General features: G+C 37.3%; 1 protein-coding gene across 3 annotated transcripts in view; it reads left to right on the top strand.

Annotated features, from left to right (window-relative positions):
• Positions 1-22,607, top strand: part of PIP4K2A (phosphatidylinositol-5-phosphate 4-kinase type 2 alpha) — a 117,043-nt gene that overhangs the window by 75,412 nt on the left and 19,024 nt on the right. For all 3 annotated transcript variants that reach the window (XM_052804162.1, XM_052804142.1, XM_052804153.1), the window contains 2 exons: positions 7,553-7,705; positions 20,093-20,239. In XM_052804162.1, coding sequence (XP_052660122.1) covers positions 7,553-7,705; positions 20,093-20,239 — 300 coding nt within the window. The remainder of the gene's footprint in view (positions 1-7,552; positions 7,706-20,092; positions 20,240-22,607) is intronic.

The following is a 22,607-nucleotide window of genomic DNA, read 5'->3' as shown; positions in this document are numbered from 1 at the left end:
TAAGTGAGGAGTGGCTCGTTTCCCATCTGTTCATATTCCACTTAGTCTTCCCCTAATTAAGAAGCAGCACCAGAGGGAATTCAATCTGGTATTTGCCATGATCTATCTCTCTCTGTCTCTCCTTTCACCCTCCCTCAACCCTGCTTACATTTTCCTTTTGGAAAGGAGAGATGCTTGAGTTTCATTCTTTATTTCCTTCCCAGTACCCTACAGATGCCTCACCTAAGAAGGAGATACTGTTGCTGGGGACGGCAATGGGTCTCCCTTAGCTGAGTTTAGTGCTGAACAAGGAAGCAGAAGAAAAGCCCTACACTGCTCTCTTTAGACAGGTTCAATCAGCTTTTCTTCCAAGGCGTTTGTGCACAGATGTCTATAGTACAACTTACTTTACTCACTTTTTGTACAAATCATCACTGAAATGTATCTGTGTGTTCTGGCAAAAGTCATCTGGATCATAGGAGTGTTTTACCATGTACGGTCTCACAAAACTGCATTTGAGGGTAAGAAACGAGTCTATACAGTGCATCCGATAGCAGTCTGAACTACAGAGCAGTACAATTCAAATAAATGTGTATTTTCAGTCTGTCTGATGAGCACTACTGCATAACTTTCTTATTATTGTCTGCATTGACATTAAGATGATTGACTTAGAAACTTGGGTTAGATAACCCCACAATAAGTTAAAACTTTTTTACTTATCTAGATATGTCTAAAGTCTAATTTTAAAAGAGAAGAGCCCACAAACTTTCCACAGTCTTTGTGGTGTAAAGTGCACATTGGATGTCACGTGTGGTGTTACTGATATTTTTGTCTGAGATTTCTTATCAGTTATAGGTTTACTAGCCGCTGTGCTTCGAAGTGGCTTAAGTGCAGGACCTTCTTAACCATTTTGTGTCTTAACTTACAAGAGAAACATTTTCCAACAAAGAATCTCTTCATTTCTAATATAGGTACTAGTAATTTATTAGTATTTGGCAGGGTTGAATGGGGCACAAAATATTTTGGTTTCTACTTAACAGTCTGGGTCAAACAGGTAACTTAGCTTCACCTCCCTAAAAAGGGAAGGATATTAGTGGTTTTAAATAGCCATGTTGTTTCCTCTTTGAAGCCCTTAAATTATTCTAGTTTTATCCTTTCAGTGAAGCTGTTCCTTGATCTTACTTGCTAATGATGACTTACCAGTGCAGGCGTATTCTTGTCATCTCCTTACTTAAAGATTCATTGTTGTCATAATCAGGCAACAGTATATGTATTTTATTGAAGACTGATTTCTAACTGTAAACAAATACAACTAGTATAGTTGAGAGGTAAGGTATTTTGCATGGTACCTGGAAGCTTTACTTTAGAAGGAATTTGAACTTTTCTCTGTTCACAAAAGTGAGAGTTAACCATTACAAATAAAACTGTCCACAGACAAAACTCAGCCATGCATTTATCAGCATAAGAAAGTGGTAATGCAATTACTAGTAATCAGCACAATATGATGTAATTAGATTTATTTCTTCAGCTTTTTAAACCATACTTATTTATTAACTTATGCACGTATCAAAAGAAAACACAGTAAATAGTAATATTAACAACATTATCCTCCATGTTCCACCTTCTTTCAGAGTTCAAAGAAACCACATTCTGTATCTGAAGAGAGCATTATATTGAGACAGTTATCACAGGAGTAGAGAGTTAGTAAAAATACAATGTCAAAGAGGTTGCTTAATTCAAGGTTGTTTTTATCTTAAACATGTTCAATGTTTAAACATCTGTTCTTAAACTATAATTTATTACTAGAGTCAGTCATTATTGTAGAGAGGGCATTTGGGTTACCTGTGCATGTATGGAAAGGTGTTGCTTAGCATAAAGTTGGTTGGTTTATTCTAGCAGATTAATATGCATGTGGTAAAATGATAGCTGTATGCATTCTTAATTAAGCTTGATATAGATTACTAATAATAAAATAGCCATCTACTGAAAAATAAATGCATCACTATTTCTAACCCATTAAAGCATTAAGAAACAGTAAAGTGCATGCTAAGTAATCATCTACGGATGCATTATATTCTCTTGTTAGGAACGTTTTCAATCTGATAGTTTTATTTGCAAATTAACTTGTCATTATAGTTAGCAATCAGGCAGAATTCATTTCCATTAGAAAAAAAGCTATTGCTGGAAAAAACAAGAATCAGTAAAAAGTCAGTGACTTTAGAAGTTTTTCTCCACTTGATTTAAAATATGACTAAATTTATGAATTTCTATTTGAATCTGACTAGTTTCTATATTTTTTTCTGTCTAGCCTGAATTATAATGAAAGAAGCATGATAAAAGGAGTACTAGTTGATTCATTCTTAGTGTAACAGCTGTTTTTTCTTTTTAAGTCAGAATTTCTTATTACTTATGCTGTCCATATTTTTAAATTCATCAAGTATCATAAAATCATTTATGCTGGAAAGGACCTTTAAGATCGTCAGGTCCAACCATTAACCTAACACTGCCAAGTCCACCACTAAACCATGTCGCTAAGCACCATGTCTACACGTCTTTTAAATACTTCCAGGGATGGTGACTCAACCACTTCCCTGGGCAGCCTGTTCCAATGCTTGACAACCCTTTCAGTAAAGAAATTTTTCCTAATATCCAATCTAAACCTCCCCTGGCACAACTTGAGGCCATTTCCTCTCGTCCTGTCGCTTGTTACTTGGGAAAAGAGACCCACACCCACCTCGCTACAACCTCCTTTCAGGTAGTTGTAGAGAGCGATAAGGTCTCCCCTCAGCCTCCTTTTCTCCAGGCTAAACAACCCCAGGTCCCTCAGCCGCTCCTCATAAGACTTGTGCTCTAGACCCTTCACCAACTTGGTTGCCCTTCTCTGGACACAGTCCAGCACCTCAATGTCTTTCTTTGAGGTGAGGGGCCCAAAACAGAACACAGTACTTGAGCTGCGGCCTCACCAGTGCCCAGTACAGGGGGACGATCACTGCCCTGCTCCTGCTGGCCACACTGTTTCTGATACAGGCCAGGATGCTGTTGGCCTTGGCCACCTGGGCACACTGCTGGCTCATATTTAGCCGGCTGTCAACCAGCACCCCCAGGTCGTTTTCTGCTGGGCAGCTTTCCAGCCACAAGCCTGTAGCATTGCACAGGGTTGTTGTGACCCAAGTGCAGGACCTGGCACTTGGGCTTGTTGAACCTCATACAAGCAGCCTCGGCCCATCAATCCAGCCTGTCCAGATCCCTCTGTGGACCCTTCCTACCCTCAAGCAGATCAACACTCCTGCCCAACTTGGTGTCATCTGCAAACTTACTGAGGGTGCACTCGATCCCCTCGTCCAGATCGTTGATAAAGATATTAAACAGAACTGGCCCCAATACTGAGCCCTGGGGAACACCACTTGTGAGTGGCTGCCAACTGGATTTAACTCCATTCACCACCACTGTTTGGGCCTGGCCATCCAGCCAGTTTTTTACCCAGTGAACAGTATACCCATCCAAGCCATGAGCAGCCAGTTTCTCCAGGAGAATGCTGTGGGAAATGGTGTCAAAGGCTTTACTGAAGTCCAGGTGGACAACATCCACAGCTTTTCCCTCATCCACTAAGCAGGTCACCTTGTCATAGAAGGAGATCAGGTTGGTGAAGCAGGACCTGCCTTTCATAAACCCAGGCTGACTGGGCCTGACCACCTGGTTGTCCTGTGATGGCACTCAGGATGATCTGCTCCATCACCTTCCCGGTACTGAGGTCAGACTGACAGGCCTGTAGCTCACCAGATCCTCCTTCTGACCCTTCTTGTAGATGGGCATCACATTTGCTAACCTGCAGTCAACTGGCACCTCCCCAGTTAGTCAGGACTGCTGATAAATGATGGAAAGTGGCTTGGTGAGCGCTTCCGTCAGCTCCCTCAGTACCCTTGGTGGATCCCATGTGGCCCCATAGATGTGTGTCTAAATGGTGTAGCAGGTTGCTAACCATTTCCCCTTGGATTATGGGGGCTTCATTCTGCTCCCTGTCTTCCAGCTCAGGGGGCTGGGTACCCTGAGAACAGCTGGTCTTACCATTAAAGACTGAGGCAAAGGCGGCATTAAGTACCTCAGCCTTTTCCTCATCCTTTGTCACTACGTTTCCACCCGACATTGTATTCCATCATGGGGGAAAAAAAAAATCTGAATAAATTTATGTTTGTTTTGATGGGTTGCTACATAAATATTCCGATATATTAGATATTCCTGGTTAACAATGGGATGGCAGGAGATTCGTGGAAAGCAGGAAGAACATTATTTTAAGGCCTAAAACTTAGAAGAGCTCTCCTGTGCAAATAGTGCTTATAAAGACAAAAAGAGAGAGATTTACTGTAAAAAAGCAGATGGTTATATGAATAGATTCAGAAGGTTCGAAGTCAAAAGCAGTTATTTTTGTCCCTTTCTGGCCACAGAATTAATAACTGAGCTTCAGCAACTGAAAAGTCCATAGAAAAAGTATCTGCCATGTGTTGTATCTCAGTCAAGACATTGCTAGCAAGGTAATTCATTCATACCAGGTCTGAATTTCACTCAAATCTGTGACAAGCCTTTTGGTGAAAAATGTTAAAATATACCTTAAGAGTATTTGAAATTTTGGAGAATCATGCTAGTTCAGGTCCTCCTTCCCATCTTCTCTCTTTCCCTCCTCCTTCAGAGGTTCGGTGGCAGACTAGCAAGTACGCTTTTTTGCAGCTTTCTTATAGCAAAACGACTTAAGTCTCCCCCCAGGTTAATTGCTTTTGAGGTTTATACCACATGGCTTATAGTTTGAAGACTAGGGTTCTATGGGAAAAATACATTCAGAAAACTGTGGTTACTGCTTTATTGCAATAGTTAACCTCAGAATAATGCACTTTTTTCTGCTGGGAACAATAACAAATAGTTACCCAGTAACCTTTATTATTGCTAACTGAATTACAGCCTAATAACTTAGCAGTAGTTTAATTCACTACATAGACTAATGATTACTCATGCTTTAGCTTTTTTCAGAATTAAAAATAATTATTACGTTACATCATATTTTCTAGTTTGTGATGAAGGTAACTGAATTTGCACAATTTTTTTAAAACTTCAATTATCAGTTCTTCATCTTAAACTATTAAATATATGCCCTGGAAACAAGTCCTGACTCTAGAACAGAGAGGGTTTCTACAGAGGATGGTTTCTATGACTAACTGTTCATGAATCAGTTTGAAAACTAACAGAGTACTGACATCAAGTGTAGCATTAAGAAAATTCAGTCCATTTATGATGATGCCTGTTCTCTTGAATAGACTTCATCAGTACATAAAAACATTTCAGTGGTGGAGTGGTGGGAAATTAATTTGAATAGGAAACATCTGAAAACAGGTAAAGAAAACTGCAGTAATACTTAAATTCCCTTCTTTAGTATCTTAAATACCATGTGGAGTGATGGTGTATCAGGACTCGTATCTGTTAAAATTGGCTGTCCAAAAGCCAGTGCAGCAAAGGAATTGAATCTGCATTGGTTGTCCCTAAAGCTCTGTTCTATCATTCTAGAAAAACTGTTTATTTATAAACATTAGGGAAGCACCCACATCCTTTCTTTCTTTAGTGAATAGAGAGGATAATGGAGAAAGACATCACTTTTTATCATAGATATTAGTACTGACTCTAGTTCATTGCACAAGCCTAGAGATATAGAGGGAGAAGTGTGCAAAGATTTATTTCTCCTACATGTCATAGTAAGGTTTTCATTCTTGTAAGACCTTGTAGAGCTGTGTGGTTTTAGGTGATTTACTGTTATTTCTAGTACTCCTGCGTATTTCAGTTGAACAAAGTAACCTTGTGGGAAAATGTTTTTATTTCATATTAAACTGATTTCAGAAAGCATCCCGCATTTGGGATAACACTTACCTATGCTGTGAAGGCCTGTTGAAGTCAATGGGTCTCCAAAATATGGAGACATAATTGTATGTGTTCAAGTGCCTTCTTAAATTGGGGCTCTAGTTGCCCTTATCTCTTGGTTGAGGTTATTACTTTGTTACTGACCTTCTGTCACTGGGGTTGAATCTGTGTGTCCAGCTCCTGCTGACGTCCATAGAGCTTGTGAACAGATTGATCAATGGTAAAACTTCCAAATAAGACAAGCTCCTATAAAAATAAAATGTTGTGGGTTTGGTACCTAGTTGTGGTAGACTGAGCCTATTTGTAATTATTTTCTGAAAGCATCATCGTTCTTCCAGTGTAAATCGGTTTTGTGACTTAGTTCATAGTGCCTTATCAAACTACACAAACATGTCGTATTCTGTAGCTGCTGGAGCTGAACTTTTGCTATTTAGGAATCTGCAACATTTGCATTTATATACAAAATTTTATTAAAACTTTCTGTGAAAATGTCTTTTCTTCTAGCAGGGAGAATGTTACGCTATGTCAGTATGGAAGAGGGGGAAAGTATATTTCAATTTAGCAACAGCTGTTTGTGCAGTATGGTACAATGAGGAATGATAGCAGGAGCTGGAGTTTTCTGCTACTAGTAGGGATATACCAAATGGGTACTGCAAGTTTATTTCATAAACATGGAAGCGTTCCAGCAGTCTGTAATTAACTTGTTTAACCTTTTCAGAGTATGGTCCATTTTTATGTAAGTACACATGGGGTGTAAGAACATTGTTATGTTTTCTTATGGCTGTGCTGCTGCTGTTACTACTTATTTTAAAAAAAAATAATGGTGTAATTCAAGTATGTAACAATTGGCATAAACTCTTACTGGTAAAGAAATATGTTTCCAGCCAAAAGCAAGTTGTTATACTTTGTCTAATTTATATTTACTGTTTTTAAATATGAAGAAATCTAATCTGAATACTTCTTATTTTCTGAAAAAAGCAGAAGGCTTCTTTTGCTACTGTTGAAGCGCAAGTAGTCTCAGGCTTCAGTCTAAAAATGGTCACTAATCTCTAGCAGTTTTTCTTCTAACTACTATACAGTCATTAACTAATCTTCCCCTGTCGAATCTGTAGGAAGGTGGGTCTATTTTACAAGAGGAGGTACTGTACAATAATATTACTTGCTTAATACTAGATATGAAATTATTGGAATAGCTCTAGTACTAGAACTCAGAAATCTAGCTGTGATCTTGTTTATGTACCAGATCACATGGGCTCAAGAGCAAATCCTGCCCAGTTTTAAAGTGATACTGTTACTACAGATGAATCCTCTATTTACAGTTATTGCGGTGTAATACAGTGTTCCTTTTGGATTTTTAATTACTGTACGTTTTCTCCCCAAAAGCTGATAACATGTACATAACAAAGTGCAATAAATTCTCATTCAGCGTTGAGAATGACTTTTGAACCACTGATGGGCAACACCTTCCCCCAAACATTCTTTTGTTCTCAGAGTATTTTTTAAGTGATTTGTCAAGATAACGTGGTCTGTGATTACGTCCTTTGCAGAATTCAGCTCGGTGCAGATGTATTGAAGAAGATTTACAAATAAATATAAATGGTTTATATTTGTTCTAATTAAAAGTTGCATATTTTTGTCTGATTTGATGCTTTTTTTGTTTTAAATCAATTGACAGAATTCATTGACAAGAAGTGCACCCCTTGCCAATGATTCCCAAGCACGCAGTGGTGCCCGCTTTCATACATCTTACGACAAAAGATATATCATCAAAACTATAACAAGTGAAGATGTAGCGGAAATGCACAACATACTGAAGAAATACCATCAGGTAGTATGCTAATTATTATCGGGGTGTGGGATCTCTTCTTAAATATTATAATGCTAATCTTTTTTTGAGTGTTAGAAGTTTTAAGTGAATAATTATGGAAAAAGAGTCACTTCAGACTTTTTCCCTTTTGCATGAGCAATTTATTGTATGTCTGCAATTCACAAGGCTGCACTTCTCTAAATATCTAAGCTAGCTTTAAGTAAAATGATATGTCTACACAATACAGAGATACTACCTTGGAGGCCATAAGCTCCTTCGCTTTACTAGGAAGATGCCCTTCTTTCAGCTAGTGGACTCCCAGGCTTGAATCTGCTTTATTCTGGGCTAGCTTGGAGATGTCTATGTACATGTAGATGAATGGTGCAGGTGATCTTTCTTCCTGGTCTGATCACTGAATGTTCTGTGTTTCACTAGCAACAGATTTCAAACAATTAAAGTGGTATTGTATGAGAAGTGAAAAATTGGTTATAATTAAAATTCCTGCTAATAAAAAAACAGGTTTTGTCAGTGTGAATTTCCATAAACAGTAAAGTCAAAAGTGAACAGTGGAGATCCCGCAAATCGGCCTTGGTAGCTGTCATACTGTGCTAGTGTATAATTTGTGTGGATGACACAGGGGGGAGCAGAACTGGGGAAATACGAGAAGCCTTAATAAAATCAGTGCTAATTTTCTTAGCCCTAGAACTGTTTGAATAAGCTCTAAAGCTACAGAAACCAGAAAAGCCTCTAAAAATCATCTAAAATATGACATCCAGTAGAAGGGGCTTTTTGTCCTTCTTTCCATCTTCCTGCTCACTTCCATGGGTTGGGATTTCAGGTAAAGACTTCAGGACATTTTGGGTTGGGGCTTATTTGTTGTTGGTTTAGGTGGTTTATTTTTTTGTCTTGTAATGTTTTTGTTTGTTGGGGTTTTTTTAATACTGATTCTATTGTAAAAGCAGTTTTAAAGGCATCTTTTGAGATGGAAGGGAGGCAAAAGCATGCTTTTGGGGTGCTTGGGATTGAAGGTATTGCCAGCTATCTTTGTAGTGCTGCTTGGCTGTCTCCCTCTCTGCTCTTCCTGTGTTGAAGGGAGACCTCTGAATGCCCTCCAAGTCCAGAGTAGCTTGGGTAGCCTTCAGTGAGTTAGATATTAACTCTTTTCTTTCTCTGCATGCTGTTGTTCTGTTTAAATAACATGTAGGACCACTATGTGTTTGTTTTAACGTGGATAAATATTGTCACTATCAGAAATGTTCATAAGACCATCTTTTAATTACAGTTTTACCAAAGAGAAATTCTAAACTATTACCTAATTGTAATTTGGGTGTTATTTTTTATTAGAGTTTTCAAACTTACAATTTTAGCTTTGAAAGAGTTTGATCTGTGAAGCAATGCAGCAGAATTAAAGTTTTAGACTGTTTCGTGTTTGGCATTTGAAGCTAGTATTAATGATCCAGATTTTGAGACTTTATCCAGCTGAAAATTCATACTGCTTTTCAAAACAGTCATCTCCTTTCAAGAGTGTCAATGAAGACAGTGCTAACATGAATGAACTTAATAATTTGGAATCGTTTTTCATTAGTGCTTTCAAACATCGGGGTTTATAATAGGCTAGGTTACAAGGAATAATGATCTGAAAGTTATCTGTACCAGGCATCTAATTTCACTTTATACTGGATAAATATCCGTATAAGAAAGCTCTCATTGGTGCCTCCAAAAGATTCATAAAGATACAACTTGTATTTCTTTTTGTCTCAGAACTTGAGGGCACTTTACAAAGCATTGTAAATGCAGAGGAACTCAAGTACAGAGACTGTTTAATAGTTGGACTTTTTAATGAAATAAATTAATTTCAGTATCAAGTACAGAGACTGTTTAATAGTTGGACTTTTTAATGAAATAAATTAATTTCAGTATCTTCAGCAATGTACTGAACAAAATAATTTGAATTAATTAAAGAAAATCTAAATTAAATCCCACTAACTCTGGTGACAGCTAATACTGTGTCCTGCGTGTTGCTGCTGGAAATTGAATGCTTGGAATCATTAAGTACAGCAGCTTGTCCTCCCATTTCTCTAGATGTTTTTCAGACAAGTGAAGCTTATCTTAGCCTGCTTGACAAAGTCTAGAGAACCCCTTGTCCTGGTGGAAAGGTTTTAATAATTCACTTGACCAAGTCATCCCACACGGACTGGCCTTAGACTAACTTTCTACTAGTAAAAAATGCAAGGCCAGATAACATCCACTGGCACTTGAGCTCATAAATGGTTTTGCTTTGGGCAAGCTAGCTGTCTCCCAGGTAATTCTGGGCAAGTTTCAAGGTATTAACTCAGGCCAGTTCCTATTCCTACTTAGGAGTTTGAATATGAGCATCCTGTTTTAGAGGAGAACTTAATAATTTGGATGTGAGTTATTCTATTCCAATTAGAACTGATGCCAGAGGACAGTCCAAGACCCATCTAATTCACTGGTACAGATGTAACTTTATGGTTCTGTCAGATGGCATAGTTGCAGTAGTACAAGACTTTTCAGATACTGCACTGGTACTCCTGTGGAAACCTTTGTCAATAAAACTCTTGTGTTCAGTTTTATTTTGGCATACTCTCTTCTGCCAGCAGAAGAAATGTCAAGTGCCCTGTACTGACTTGCATACTTACCTTACTGCCTAGTATCTTCCTTAATTGTAACTGTTGCTACAGTTAAAGCAGCTAATTGTAATTACACACTAAAGTGCCAAATATTGGATTTTTAGGGAAAAGTCTGCTTGTTAGCTTTTCTCCAGTGTCAGTTCACTGATCATCAGCAGCACTTACCACATATATGAAAATTTCTGGACCAGCTAAATATGCTTCACAGCCCAGGTGTGATTGTGTTTGGGACTAGTTTGGGACTTCTAGTGGCATGCCCTGACATCAAACCCTGTGCTAGGCTGCTCTTAGAGCAGAGCTGTATTTGAAAGTTTCAGCCTTCCAAGGAAGGAAGTGTGCAGACATGTTCAGACCCAGTTATGTAGTGCAGGGATCATCCTGGGAGGAACAACCTTTCTCAGGTGCATGAAGACTAGTGAGGTGATTCATGTGGATTTTAGAAGACTCTTTGTCCGTTGTTAGAGATCAAGTACCCCTAAAGGACCTGAAGCTAGATCATCTATCCATTACGAACAGTAACTTGTAAACCCTCGGTATCTTGTACCTTCTTTCACCTGCCCAAGAAGACAGTAATTATCTTCCAGTTATTTCTGACATGATTATGAGTGAAATTCATGCCATTTATGACAGATCATCTCTTTCCTCTCTCTTTGTCAGGCTTTTTTTTTCCCCTCTACAAATTCATTCCAGGTTTCTTCCCCAGGTTGAAACTCTGAATGAGTTTCATTTAAACCATAATATTTACACAACTGTTTCCATATTAAGGCTAACAGCTCCAGCTGATAGAATCATTCTAGACCTTGGAAGTACCTCTGTCCTTGCTTAGGGACCAAACAAGCCTTATCAAACATTTTCCAAGACTGCTTGAACTGCTTAACAATAAATACAAAAGGACAGCTATCTTTAAACAGAGAATACTGGCGAGGGGACCATGCCAAGTCAGAAGTGTGAGGGACTGGATATATCTTTATCGCTGTCACTTGCAAAATAGCTGTCATTCTCCTTGCACCTTTTTGAACTACAAAACTACTGATGAGGCATCTGGGAGTTAGTGTGGTCAGCAAAGAAACGTAGTAGGGCAGTTTTCCCATGAACACCTGCAAAATCTAACTCAACTACCAATGATTTTTTGTGGAGTCTCCAGAAGGTTATGAAAAAACATGTAGACTGCCACTGGAAAGTAGAAATAAAGGTTATTTTATCGGTAACTGGAGATCGTGGAGATGTATAGTCCACAAACTCACCCAACTCTTTCCATCCTTCCTCTCTCCATCCGTCTGAAAATGCAATAGCCCATCTGTTCTTTGAAGCTGTGAGAAACTGAGGTTATAGTTACACGGTCCATATACTTAGGTATTTACAAAAGGAACAGGAATTGCGCATAGCCTGTAAACACTTGTAAGTCTAAAAATACTAAGTCTATATTGGCTGGGTTTTAATTAATCAAAGCTATAATGGACATGACTGTACACCTTAGAGAAATCAAGTTATTTTCAGAAACAGAATGGCTAGTAACTTGTTAGGAGTGAAAATAAGTTAGTTTGGCTGAGTTACTAGCTTTCTCCTTTCTGGGTAAAATTCTGTTGCAATATCGCATGGCATTTTGCAAAAGTAACCAAGTTAGGTGCATCACAATTTACTGTATTATTACCACTACTTAAAATTAAAAAAATTGTTAACAGTAAAACCAAAAAGATCAAATTCCAAGCCTAAGGCTGCATACTAGAAATGTGTGAATAACTAAAAGTGAACCAGGCTTGAAGGAGTGTCAGGAGAAGTTACTACAGAAACAGCATATAAGTATATATAGCAATTCCAAATTAAAACTTGAATTGTAAATAATAGTCCTGACAATTGTAAATTATAGTTGCTATCCAAAATAATGAGTTGCATGCATTCGTTTACCCTGTCTGATGTGATGCCTTTTTTTTTTTTTAGTGGCAGTCAGGCCCACAACCTCAGACAGATGGCGAACACTTCAGTCTAAACACTGAAGCTTTCTGTCAACTCATCAGATGAGTCTGATGCTTTTAGTACTGAGTAGGAACACTAGAGATCATTGTTTTCTCTTGCAAAGTTAAAAAAAAAAAACAAACAACAAAACAAAACGCTAAGCCCACTACTTCTAAGCAAACAGGGGGAATAATGTCTTTCTCCATACTTAAAGTTGCAAAGCATCTTGTTATTTATGACTAGACTATAAAGTCCATCATTCATGGACCAGCCTTCTATCTACCTTTAAAGACAAAATGGGCTAGTGTGAACCAGCTAGGTTTCTAAGTGTTATAGTAAATACAAATATATATGACATGTTAGGTTCTTATGCTGTGAATTTCCATGTTAGCCAGTTTCTAACTACTGTAGTATTTTCTGATACATAGTGTGAAACACTGCTTTTAGTCACATTTTAATGATAATTTGCAGTTGGTTTGGGCTGCTTATATTATTGATATACTATCAATTAATGGTAGAACTTGCTACTCTTCAAGTGTTACTTCATCTGAACATCGTTTACTTATCAAATGCACTAGAACCATTGTTATGCCTAAATGGGTCAGACTTTCAAACATTAGAAAAGCTGTTGCTGTATGGGCTCACAGATGTAGTTTGACCATTTAAAACTATGTAAGTTAATCGAGCATGTTCATGTTAAATACTTAAATAGTACTTAAGAGCAAAATCAAATATTCATTTGAATTACCTCCAAATCTAGTGCAGTTTTGTTTTAAACCTATGCTCCTGACCCCAAGAGCATGGACCAGAAAAATGGAGTTAAACCTACCGCTCCCTTTGGCATTGCTAAAGGAGAGCTCAGCAAAGCCATCTGTGATGATATATCTGTTGCCAGGATTTCACCCTCTGTTTAAGGAACAGGTAATACACTGCTTCCTCCTAAAGGAAAACTTTTCATTTCAGGATATATTCAAGCTATGTTTATATATGTCTCTTGGATGTATTGTCCTGTGCAAAAAGTTTATTAATTTACATAAAATACAGAATATACTATTGTAGATATTAGTATATATGTAGATATTTTCTAAACTACAGATATGATTTTCAAGGGCAGGAATCGGTGACAGTTGAGTAAAATTCTGTAGGCAGATGTTCTAGTTTCTGAAATGTCTGAATCAAGATACCCTGCCCTTCCCAGTGAGATAAACTTGCTTTAAATCTTAAATTGGTGTAAAAGTGGAGTCCTGTGATCTTTGAGAATAGATGACGGGCAGGGTAGAAATTTTTAAAAATAAATGAAAGCAACTTCAGTGTCTCAGAAAAACCAACACCTTTTGAACACCTTTTTTTTTGTCATTAAAATGGACTTCAGAAAGGATTTATTATTCCTCAGTGCTGACACTGAGGTGACTTCGGTAAAGAAGAGAAATTGAGAAGCCATCTCAAAGCAGGTGAACAAGAGGGAATTGTTAGCATACAAGCCTTCCAATATAAAACTACTCAGGAGTGCAGGTACCCTTTAAGTTTTCTATAGGTGGCAGTGCCTGTTGACAGCACGTTCTCTTCCCTATACAGGTAATTGTATGCAGAACTGACACCTACTGCATTGCCTGTTTGTCTCCCTGGCAACCAGCAAAAATAGTGAATAGTGGCAAAGGAGAGAGACTGCCCATTTACCGGAGGCAGCAAACAGTGGAGTGATGGGGAAGTGAATGGGAAGAAAGGAAAGAATAGAATGAGCTAAAAAGGGGAGACGACAGCATAAAGAAGAAAACAAAAGCAGAAAAAAAATAATATGACCTTAGCTTCTGGAGAGGAAAAAAATACGAAAGAAACAGGAAGGCAAACGAAAGGGAAAAAAATGTAGGCAATAAGGTAAAAAAGGGAAAAATTGCACCAGGAGCAGGGTTCAGGACTGCGCAGGAATCAAGGAATAGCACAAGGTTATTGAGTGGAAGGTAGGAGAAAACATTAAAATCATAAATAGAAAAACATTAGTGTAGACTAAAAGCAATTTTGTCACAGAATTGGTGACAACATAGGCTGGAGAATACCCCAGAAAAGAAACTGGGGCTAGGTGTCTAGGAATTTGCACTGAGATGGGCTGACATCAAGCCAATAGGTTGCTAAAGCAGAGTTACATTGAAGTTTGTGTCATCCTCCCTCCATGTCATTACTTGCACAGGTTATCAATGGCTTGCTTCCTCCCAGCTCTCCCATTTTTCTTCATGAGTTGCATCTGTATGTATCACAAAAAGAAGGGAAAGGGTAGGTTAAAAGGCAAAGCAAGGCAATATAATGTACTATTATTTGAACACAAATGTGCATGAAGAAGGACGTGTACCATGTAACAGTGACCTTGACTCTCTGTACGTCCTAATGTAGTAAGAGGTGAAGATTTATGGGAGGTTTGCGAAAAAACACAGTTGAGAAAAGCCCTTCAACCAGTTCCTTATGCGAATCAAGAGGCTGCACAGGATGTGGCCTCTGCCCTGTGCTAAGATAACCGACCTATAAAGCAGCTTTGATATGAAAAACCAGGATAAGCAGAAAAAGTAGAGATGAGAATATATGTGTTCTCATCCAAACAGTCTACATTTCACCTGCATCCGTGGGCCCTCCGTTTCCTATAGGAGAGGTGACCCTGAAAAAAGGAAACTCATTAGCATGGCCATTAGATGGAATTGCAGAAGGGCAATATACAAAAGGGCCATACAACCACAGGCTAGAACTGTTACTGAAAAACACATCGAAAATCTTCACTGAAAGATGTGAAATGTCATAGGTAAATATCTAACTACACAAAATGGCAGATAGACTTGACAGCACTGGCTCTGTTGAGGCCTGGGTTTCACCAGCAGATATTTTCTGTATATTTATTGTATTTTATATATATAAGCTATTGATGCTGTGCACAGCACTTTCAGAAGAAATCAGCATGCCCAGTGACTCATTTGATTGTAGCAGTATTAAGTATAATGTTCCTGGTAGCAGATCTGCAGCCTAGATAATCACACCTGGTGGTAACATTTAGATTACATTGCACTTTGAAGTAAAATTAACACTGGCCCAAGTCTGAAACAACGTTAAATGTAAGGCTGTCAATCACAGGGCTTGTATCTGAAAACCTGTATATTTATTGAACACTTCTTTAAATGAAATTACTTTCTTATATGACTTACTAGAAGAAAACAGCTTCATATGCCTTGAAAATCTATAACTTCGTGTGCTGTAGTTCAACTAATTAATCCTTTCGATGTGTCACATAAGTACCTAATAGATAATTTTCTGTGAAATTATTAGGGTTCAAGAAAATGGCAATAATTGGAATATTCTGACACCTGATACAACTCTGGACAACTTCTCAACCTCCTTTTTGGGGAGTAATTCCACATGTCAACGCATGTGCACACAACACATTGGTGGAGGGTATTTCTGGTTGCAGGCAAGAGGATTTGAAAGAGAAAGTTGAGCCCAAAAAAGGAGTATCAACATCTTGTCCTTCACAATGTCCAAAATGTTTTTAAATAATTGTATCACTTGCCATTCAATTTCTTTAATGAAAGTATCCTAATGAATGTATAGGTTTGTCACATAAGCATTTGATAATTCAAGCATGATTGCCTTAATCATGATGTAGAAAATCATGAAAATAATATATAAAGGTGTAACAGAGAATGAGCATGTTGCATATTTCTGGATTAATGTTTGCAAAATAGGGCTACCTGGGAGAAATAGGAATGTTGAGTTTTCACATAGAACCAAGATAGATGTAACTCAGGATTTAGTCTTCACTGATGTCAAATCATTCCACAGATTATCTCCAAGGGGAGGAAGAGAAATAGCAGAAACAGGAATTTTACCCTGTGTTTTTCCAAAAAGAGCCAAAAATTGTATAACTTCTTTACCAATAAATTATATGCACTGTGTTATCTTTTAGTCATCCTGATATCTTACTAGCATTACCATGGGGAAGCAAGAGGCTAAGAATCTTATTTTTCATGTAAAATGAGATAGGGAAAGTTCTGTTCTTATTAAGGAATCTTGAAGCTGTATTTATACAAAAATTAATGGGAATATAGGGTCATAAAGAATTTCTTACTAATTTTCACCTTTAAGCATGGGGTTCAAGAGAGCTCAGAAAATTATGTATTTGAAACCTATGCCTCACAGCTGATAAAATGTGTCAACATGCTGATGATACTTTATTTTATTAATGGTAATACTGTCCTCATGCCGTGCAGAAAAATGAAAATTGTCTGAATTAACAAAAAATGATGGGGTGTTTATTACAACACTCTTTTTAAAAGATATGGATCTTGTTACTGCATATAAGGACTTGTAAATGTACTGGCTAAGTGTTACAGTTTTATTTAGCAAGGCTGCTTGGTAGAATTGTTTTAATGTTCTTTTTAGAAAGAGTTAACCTAAAGGAGTGAAGGTCTTTTCTTTCACTGAAATTTAGCAGTCCTGTTAAGCATGTACTGGCTTATTTTCTAGGCTCACTTTTATTCCAGCTGTGAGTGGGAAACTTCAGGAAATCATTCCTAAAAAGCACCTTGAGGTGACTAAATTGCTACTTCATTTATATCAAGATGGACAAATTGAAAATCTGCCAACCACAGTCACCAGTGCAAGTCCTGCTGGACTCCCACCCAAACAGATGACACGTTTTGCCTACTCTGTGATGCAGATATGGGGGATTGATAGTTTCAAAGGTAGGAAGTTCTAGACCAACCTTGTAGATGATGAAAGCAAGTGGCATTCCTCCCTCTTTCCTTTGTCTCCCCATCAGGATAAGAAATGCTGTCATGGGAAACACTGAAATCATTTTAGGGGCTTTTCTTTAAATTGCAATGGCATGAGTGTCCACTTTCAGCAGTGAGTAGGAAACAACTGTCACAGTACATGGTCTGCTTTGAGAAGGTCTCTTAGAAGTCTGCAAGAACACAGCCAAGTCCCTTTTTATCAAGTGGAGAGCAGTACTAGCAGAGCTTCTCATGTCCTGTGTTGCGTGCTAGTAACAGTGCCCTTTCAGAAGGCTTGTTTGCAAAATATTAAAATGAAACAATAGCTTTAGCAAATGGCTAACTAACTTACAAATAGGACTTAAGCGACTGTCATTAATTGCCTTTCTTTTGTAGTTATGTAATACAGAACAGTTTGGGAGGGGGTTGTATACTGCTGACCAAAGGATTTATTTTATGTTATTACAGTGGGTATGTTGCACATGTTCTATGTTAATGACAATGCTGTTTTACAGATGGGGACGTTCAGGACCAGAAAGGTTAAAATTGGAGAGTTAGCAGTATCTAGGGTTGAAGAGATGGTTTAAGTGTCAAGACTGTGACTCTAGCAGCTGAGAGGGAGGGCAGGGGCTTATTAGTCTGGTACTCAAGATGCCTAGCTGCTGTTCTTTCACATGGCACAAATTCTCTGTATGATTTCAGATGATATCTGCGTCTCACATCCCCATATGGAAAACTGGAATAATAGTATTTACTTTAACTCAAATTCTGTAGTTAAAAGCCATAAGATTAGGAATGGCTGGATCCATTGAAGAGTTGAGTGGCCTGAAATTCTGTGGCACTAAACTCTTCTTGGAAGCTAGATTCATTTTTATCATCTTTGCAGAACCTAATCATCTTAGAGAAGGAATCACTCAGTAAATGTTTTTATAAGAACAACCCTTCCCACCTTCTATAAAGCATTAGAAGAGTATTTACCTGCAGGATATATGCCAAGTACTTGGTGTTTATAACAAAATAATCGATGTAGTTTGACAAATAGGAATTAGTATTTTAAACAAGTTTTCTGTAACTTCAGCATTAACAGTTCTAATTTCACTTTATGATCGCATCTCTAAGAGAAACTACTGATGGTCAAAGTGAGCTATGTATCCTGTAACATGTTATAACTGCTTTCTGAGGTTGATAACAGCGCTATGATTGAAAGTCCTCTAATTCAAGAACTCCAGCTTAAAAATTCTGTATCTGTTAAACACAGAAGTCATCTCAGGTGCAAACTGATCAATCTTTGTGCACTGCTCAGGACTGCTGTTGTTTTTGTGGTCTTATATTGTCAAACTTCTTTGTATTTTGGTGCATACAATCATATTTCCTGCATTCACTGAGCCTCTGCAGCAGCTTAAGATGTTTTGCTCATTCATCGGCAGTTTGAGCTTAAAAATGCTTAGCTGTGAAGTAGCACAACTGCATCATGAGTATGTGTTCTCTGCTTCAGGGCTTGTAACCTCCAGTACAGCTATACGGCAGAAAGAAAGGAGTGTTACAGCCCAAACTGTGCCAGCAAGATTCAACAGAGCTCGTGTGTCAGAGTTGTTAATCAAAATTATGTTCAATTCACAGTCAACAATTTCCATCTTTGTTGTTCATTCCCTGTGTTTCTTGCTGGACATGATTGTTTTCAGGACTCTTAAATCTTTCTATTTTTATTTTGCCATTTACAAAAGGAAAGTCTGTATGTGGTATGTGTAGATTCCTGTATAAAGTTAGTGAGAGGAATTCCTTAAAATTAGCAGAGGAGCCCAAAATTGCAAAATCTCCAGGGTTCCAAGAGCTTTGTTATATTATTTGTTACCAAACACTTACTACCTTTGTTAAACAATTCAAATGGCTTATTCAGTTAACTTGTTCTAAAGTCTCCTGTATTTTAGAATAATGTGTTTCTAATAACCAGGTCGCTTTGGCACAAAAGAAACAGCAGCTTCAGTATTCAACGAATATTTAAAAGCTGATCTGCTTTAAAAGCTGACTGTTGGTTAGTTTTCATGTTTCCTATTTGGGGCTTGAATTTTTAAATTTTCTCCAAGTCCCTCTGGTTGAGACTTGGTAATAACAGAAAGAGGACAGCCGGTGAGTCATTTTCTGGTTTGCATCATTGTGGCTTAACTTTTCCGTAGTTCCACAAAATATGAGTGGATGTGTTTGAGTTGGTTTTAGGATTAATAGAGTATGGGCATTTTTATTCTGGGAATAAATATTCATTCTTCGATAGTTCTTGCCATCAATATAGTCTGCACTTTTTCTGCTTCCTCCAGTAGTCTTTCGAACAGAAATTCGAACTATTAGTTGTAAGGCAAGTGATTTAAAAAAAAAAAAAACCACACAGGTTTCAGGTGCAGGTGGCAAATCTTTTCAAGGTTAATAGCCCGTTTGTAATGGAATATGGTGACCTTAAGGAAAGATAATTATTTGTAAATAAAAAGTATAGGGATCTTGCACTTCACTGCTCAACTCTATTGACCCTGAAATGCAACCGTCACGTGGGAACTAGCAAAAAGTTGGTGATAATAAGTAATACCCCTTGCTGGTGACAGCACCATAAATGTTCATCATAATAAACAAATATTGAGAATGGGGAAACATACAGATTAATCTGGGACAACAGAGTACAAAATACAGTCAGTGTGATGTTTGAAAAAGTATTTCTGTGATGTCAGTACCAAATACGTTATCTGCATTAGGTGTGCTTTTAGGAGCATAAAAGTGGAAGGGTCTGTCAAATGGAGCCCACTCTTTCTATGAGATTGTCTATAGAAGTAAAGAGTTATAAGTTAAGCAGTTCAAGAATTTAATTTTTAAACACTGGCCTAAAAGCAGGATAATCTCCTGATGAAGGGGATTGGTTTGGCATGATTTTTTTGAAGGTTTGTCTCCACACAAATATATATTCAGCAAATAAATGTGCTGTTTCTGGGTGGTTTATCTTTAAAAATGTATAAATATGTATTTATATTCTATGTATCTATCCTTATTTCTGTTTTTTTCTTTTGCTCCTGCAGTTTATTGTGGAGTGTCATGGGAATACACTTCTTCCCCAGTTTTTGGGCATGTACCGGCTTACTGTTGATGGAGTTGAAGTATATATGATTGTTACAAGAAATGTGTTCAGCCATCGTTTATCTGTTTATAGAAAATATGATTTAAAGGTGAGAAATAACTGCTGATTAAATAACTGACAAAGTAGCTGAAAATCTTTACTATAAATGTTAGATTATGCTGATGCTTGAATATTGCTCAGAATTTTAATTAATTTAAGATTGTGTTATGTAAGAGCCAGCATTAACTCGTTTACTTCTGCACCCAGGTTTAGCAAAACTGAAGGATGGTTTTACAGAAGTTGTACAAATTTATTTGTATTGCGCATTTTTAAATGCAGCAATTTAACCAGGTATGTTTGTTAAATGTAACTAATGGTTAAAGGTAAAACCCTTCACACAAGTACAATAATAAATCTGCTTCCTATAGGCTTTTATCAACATTATGGAAAGCCACAGCTGATTCTGCAGAGGACTTTTATGAAATAACTAAATACCATCATCATTTAAACCAATTAAATGCTACTAACAAAGTACATCACTACTACAAAAGCTTCATATTTCACTCTATATTTTAAAAATAACCCAAGTAAAAAAGAGAAGGTTCTTAAAAGCAACAGAAATTTTGTTTTTTATGATAAGGTGTGTTTTAGTTTTGTTTCAGAAAGTTTATCTGTTCATCGTAATTTTGCCAGTAGTTAATGTACAGTGCTTACAACGAATGCAGTCTTAGTCTTTCTGCCTAAGGGATTGTATTTTAATTTCCTCTCTAAAGTCTCCCCTTAGAAACCTACATCTTTATAATACATTTAATTTCTATGTGTTGAACTGCTAAGTGCATCTGCAAGCTTGTTTTATGATGTTTATTTAGTATTCTGTCTTAAGAAATTTGTAATGCTACATACTGCACCATCCTTTCCTACTGTCAAGTATCTACCTATCAATTGGTAAGATAGTTGACTGAATGTGATTTATAAGAACTGATTTCCAGATTGTCAACAATTGACTTTTTGGTATTTAGTATTACTGGCAGCAGAGCTTACCCGAGACAGATGTTTTTTTAATTTGAGAACTCTATGTGTTTTAGAGCATCGTAATGTCCAGATGCATTAAAAAAGGGACGAAGAAAGAAACATAAATGATATACAGTATGTTCTTAGCATTGGTGTCAACAGCTTTTACTGTTATTTACCTCTGTGAATGCTTCTGTACTCTATTCAGTTTGTCCAGCTGGACAGAATTGCTTTAAAGATAAACTTCTCTTGCAGTTTAAATTTAACATCAATATCATATTATTCTTCAAAACAAACTCCTTCACAAAATAGATTTTTTTAGTGCCGCTGCATATATTATAAATCACTTTTTCTCGATTTTCATTGCTACAGCATCTGCGGTTGTAGGTTCAGGGTCCTTTTTCATATGTGAATATTTTTGACACTGGCTTAGAGCTCACTAGTAGCACAAGTTTCTACCTGTGTAGATACTAAGAAAAAGAGACCACAGATCAGCATAGGATTTCAAAGGTATTTTTCTGGCCACTGAGGCATTTTATTAAAATTACTTCAGTGTCAAATTTGGCAATCTCCCTAATTTTTAGTATTGTAAATCCACTTTTTTTTCCTCCAGTTTGGTTTTCAGCCCATCTGTTTTTTGAGCCCAGCAGTCTTATTGGAGCAGTCTGTTGGAGCACAGAATACCACATAAAAGGTATATCATCAGTAAATTAAAATGTCAGACTTTGACCAGGCTTTATTATCAGTTAATGATATAATGCGATGAAATCCCTGCCTGCTGGGCCACACATAATAACTAAGACATACTGTCCCGTTTATCTTTTCTCTCCATCCTTTCTAAGTTTTCTGAGTTTCTCTCTGCAAACAGAATAAAACATGGTATAAAAAGATGTGGTTGGGAATCCTCATCATCTTTAAACTAATGACTCCACTCCAGCACTTCTTTACACAATGTCCACCTTCCAACAAACAATAAGAGCTAATTTACCCATCTTTCAATGTCCACTTATCACGTTTGTAGTTACTATTTCTTGCAGTGCTATTACGTGATAAACAAGGGCTGGGTACTTAAAGGTGTGGTCCTGCTCCAAGAAATTTGCGAGGAAATACATACAGCCATTTTTTTGTCACCTCCAGCTTATTCAGAAAGCACCATATTACCTACTAGCTTTCAGCTAAAAAATAAATAAAATAAAAATATATCCAAAATGTCTTTAGCAAGCACTGTAAATCTTGTGAATCCACAGTCTCATCTCTTCTTTTAACTTCATGTTGCTGTGAGGTGCTTTGTTCTTGTTTGTACTTTGTGATCTTTTAAATATTTTTATGTGTTTGTATTGTGTGACATCCTTTTCAAATGTGTATTACATATGTCCAAATAGTTATATAGAATAGGCTATTCCATAACCATACAGCTAAATTGGCACAAAAAATGAGACGTCTGCCAAGCAAACTGAACTTCCAGG

This window comes from Harpia harpyja, chromosome 1 (genome assembly GCF_026419915.1).
Source record: "Harpia harpyja isolate bHarHar1 chromosome 1, bHarHar1 primary haplotype, whole genome shotgun sequence".
Taxonomy (NCBI): Eukaryota; Metazoa; Chordata; class Aves; order Accipitriformes; family Accipitridae; genus Harpia; species Harpia harpyja.
The sequence above is the reverse complement of the archived record's forward strand: the minus strand, read 5'-3'. Positions and strand labels throughout refer to the sequence as shown.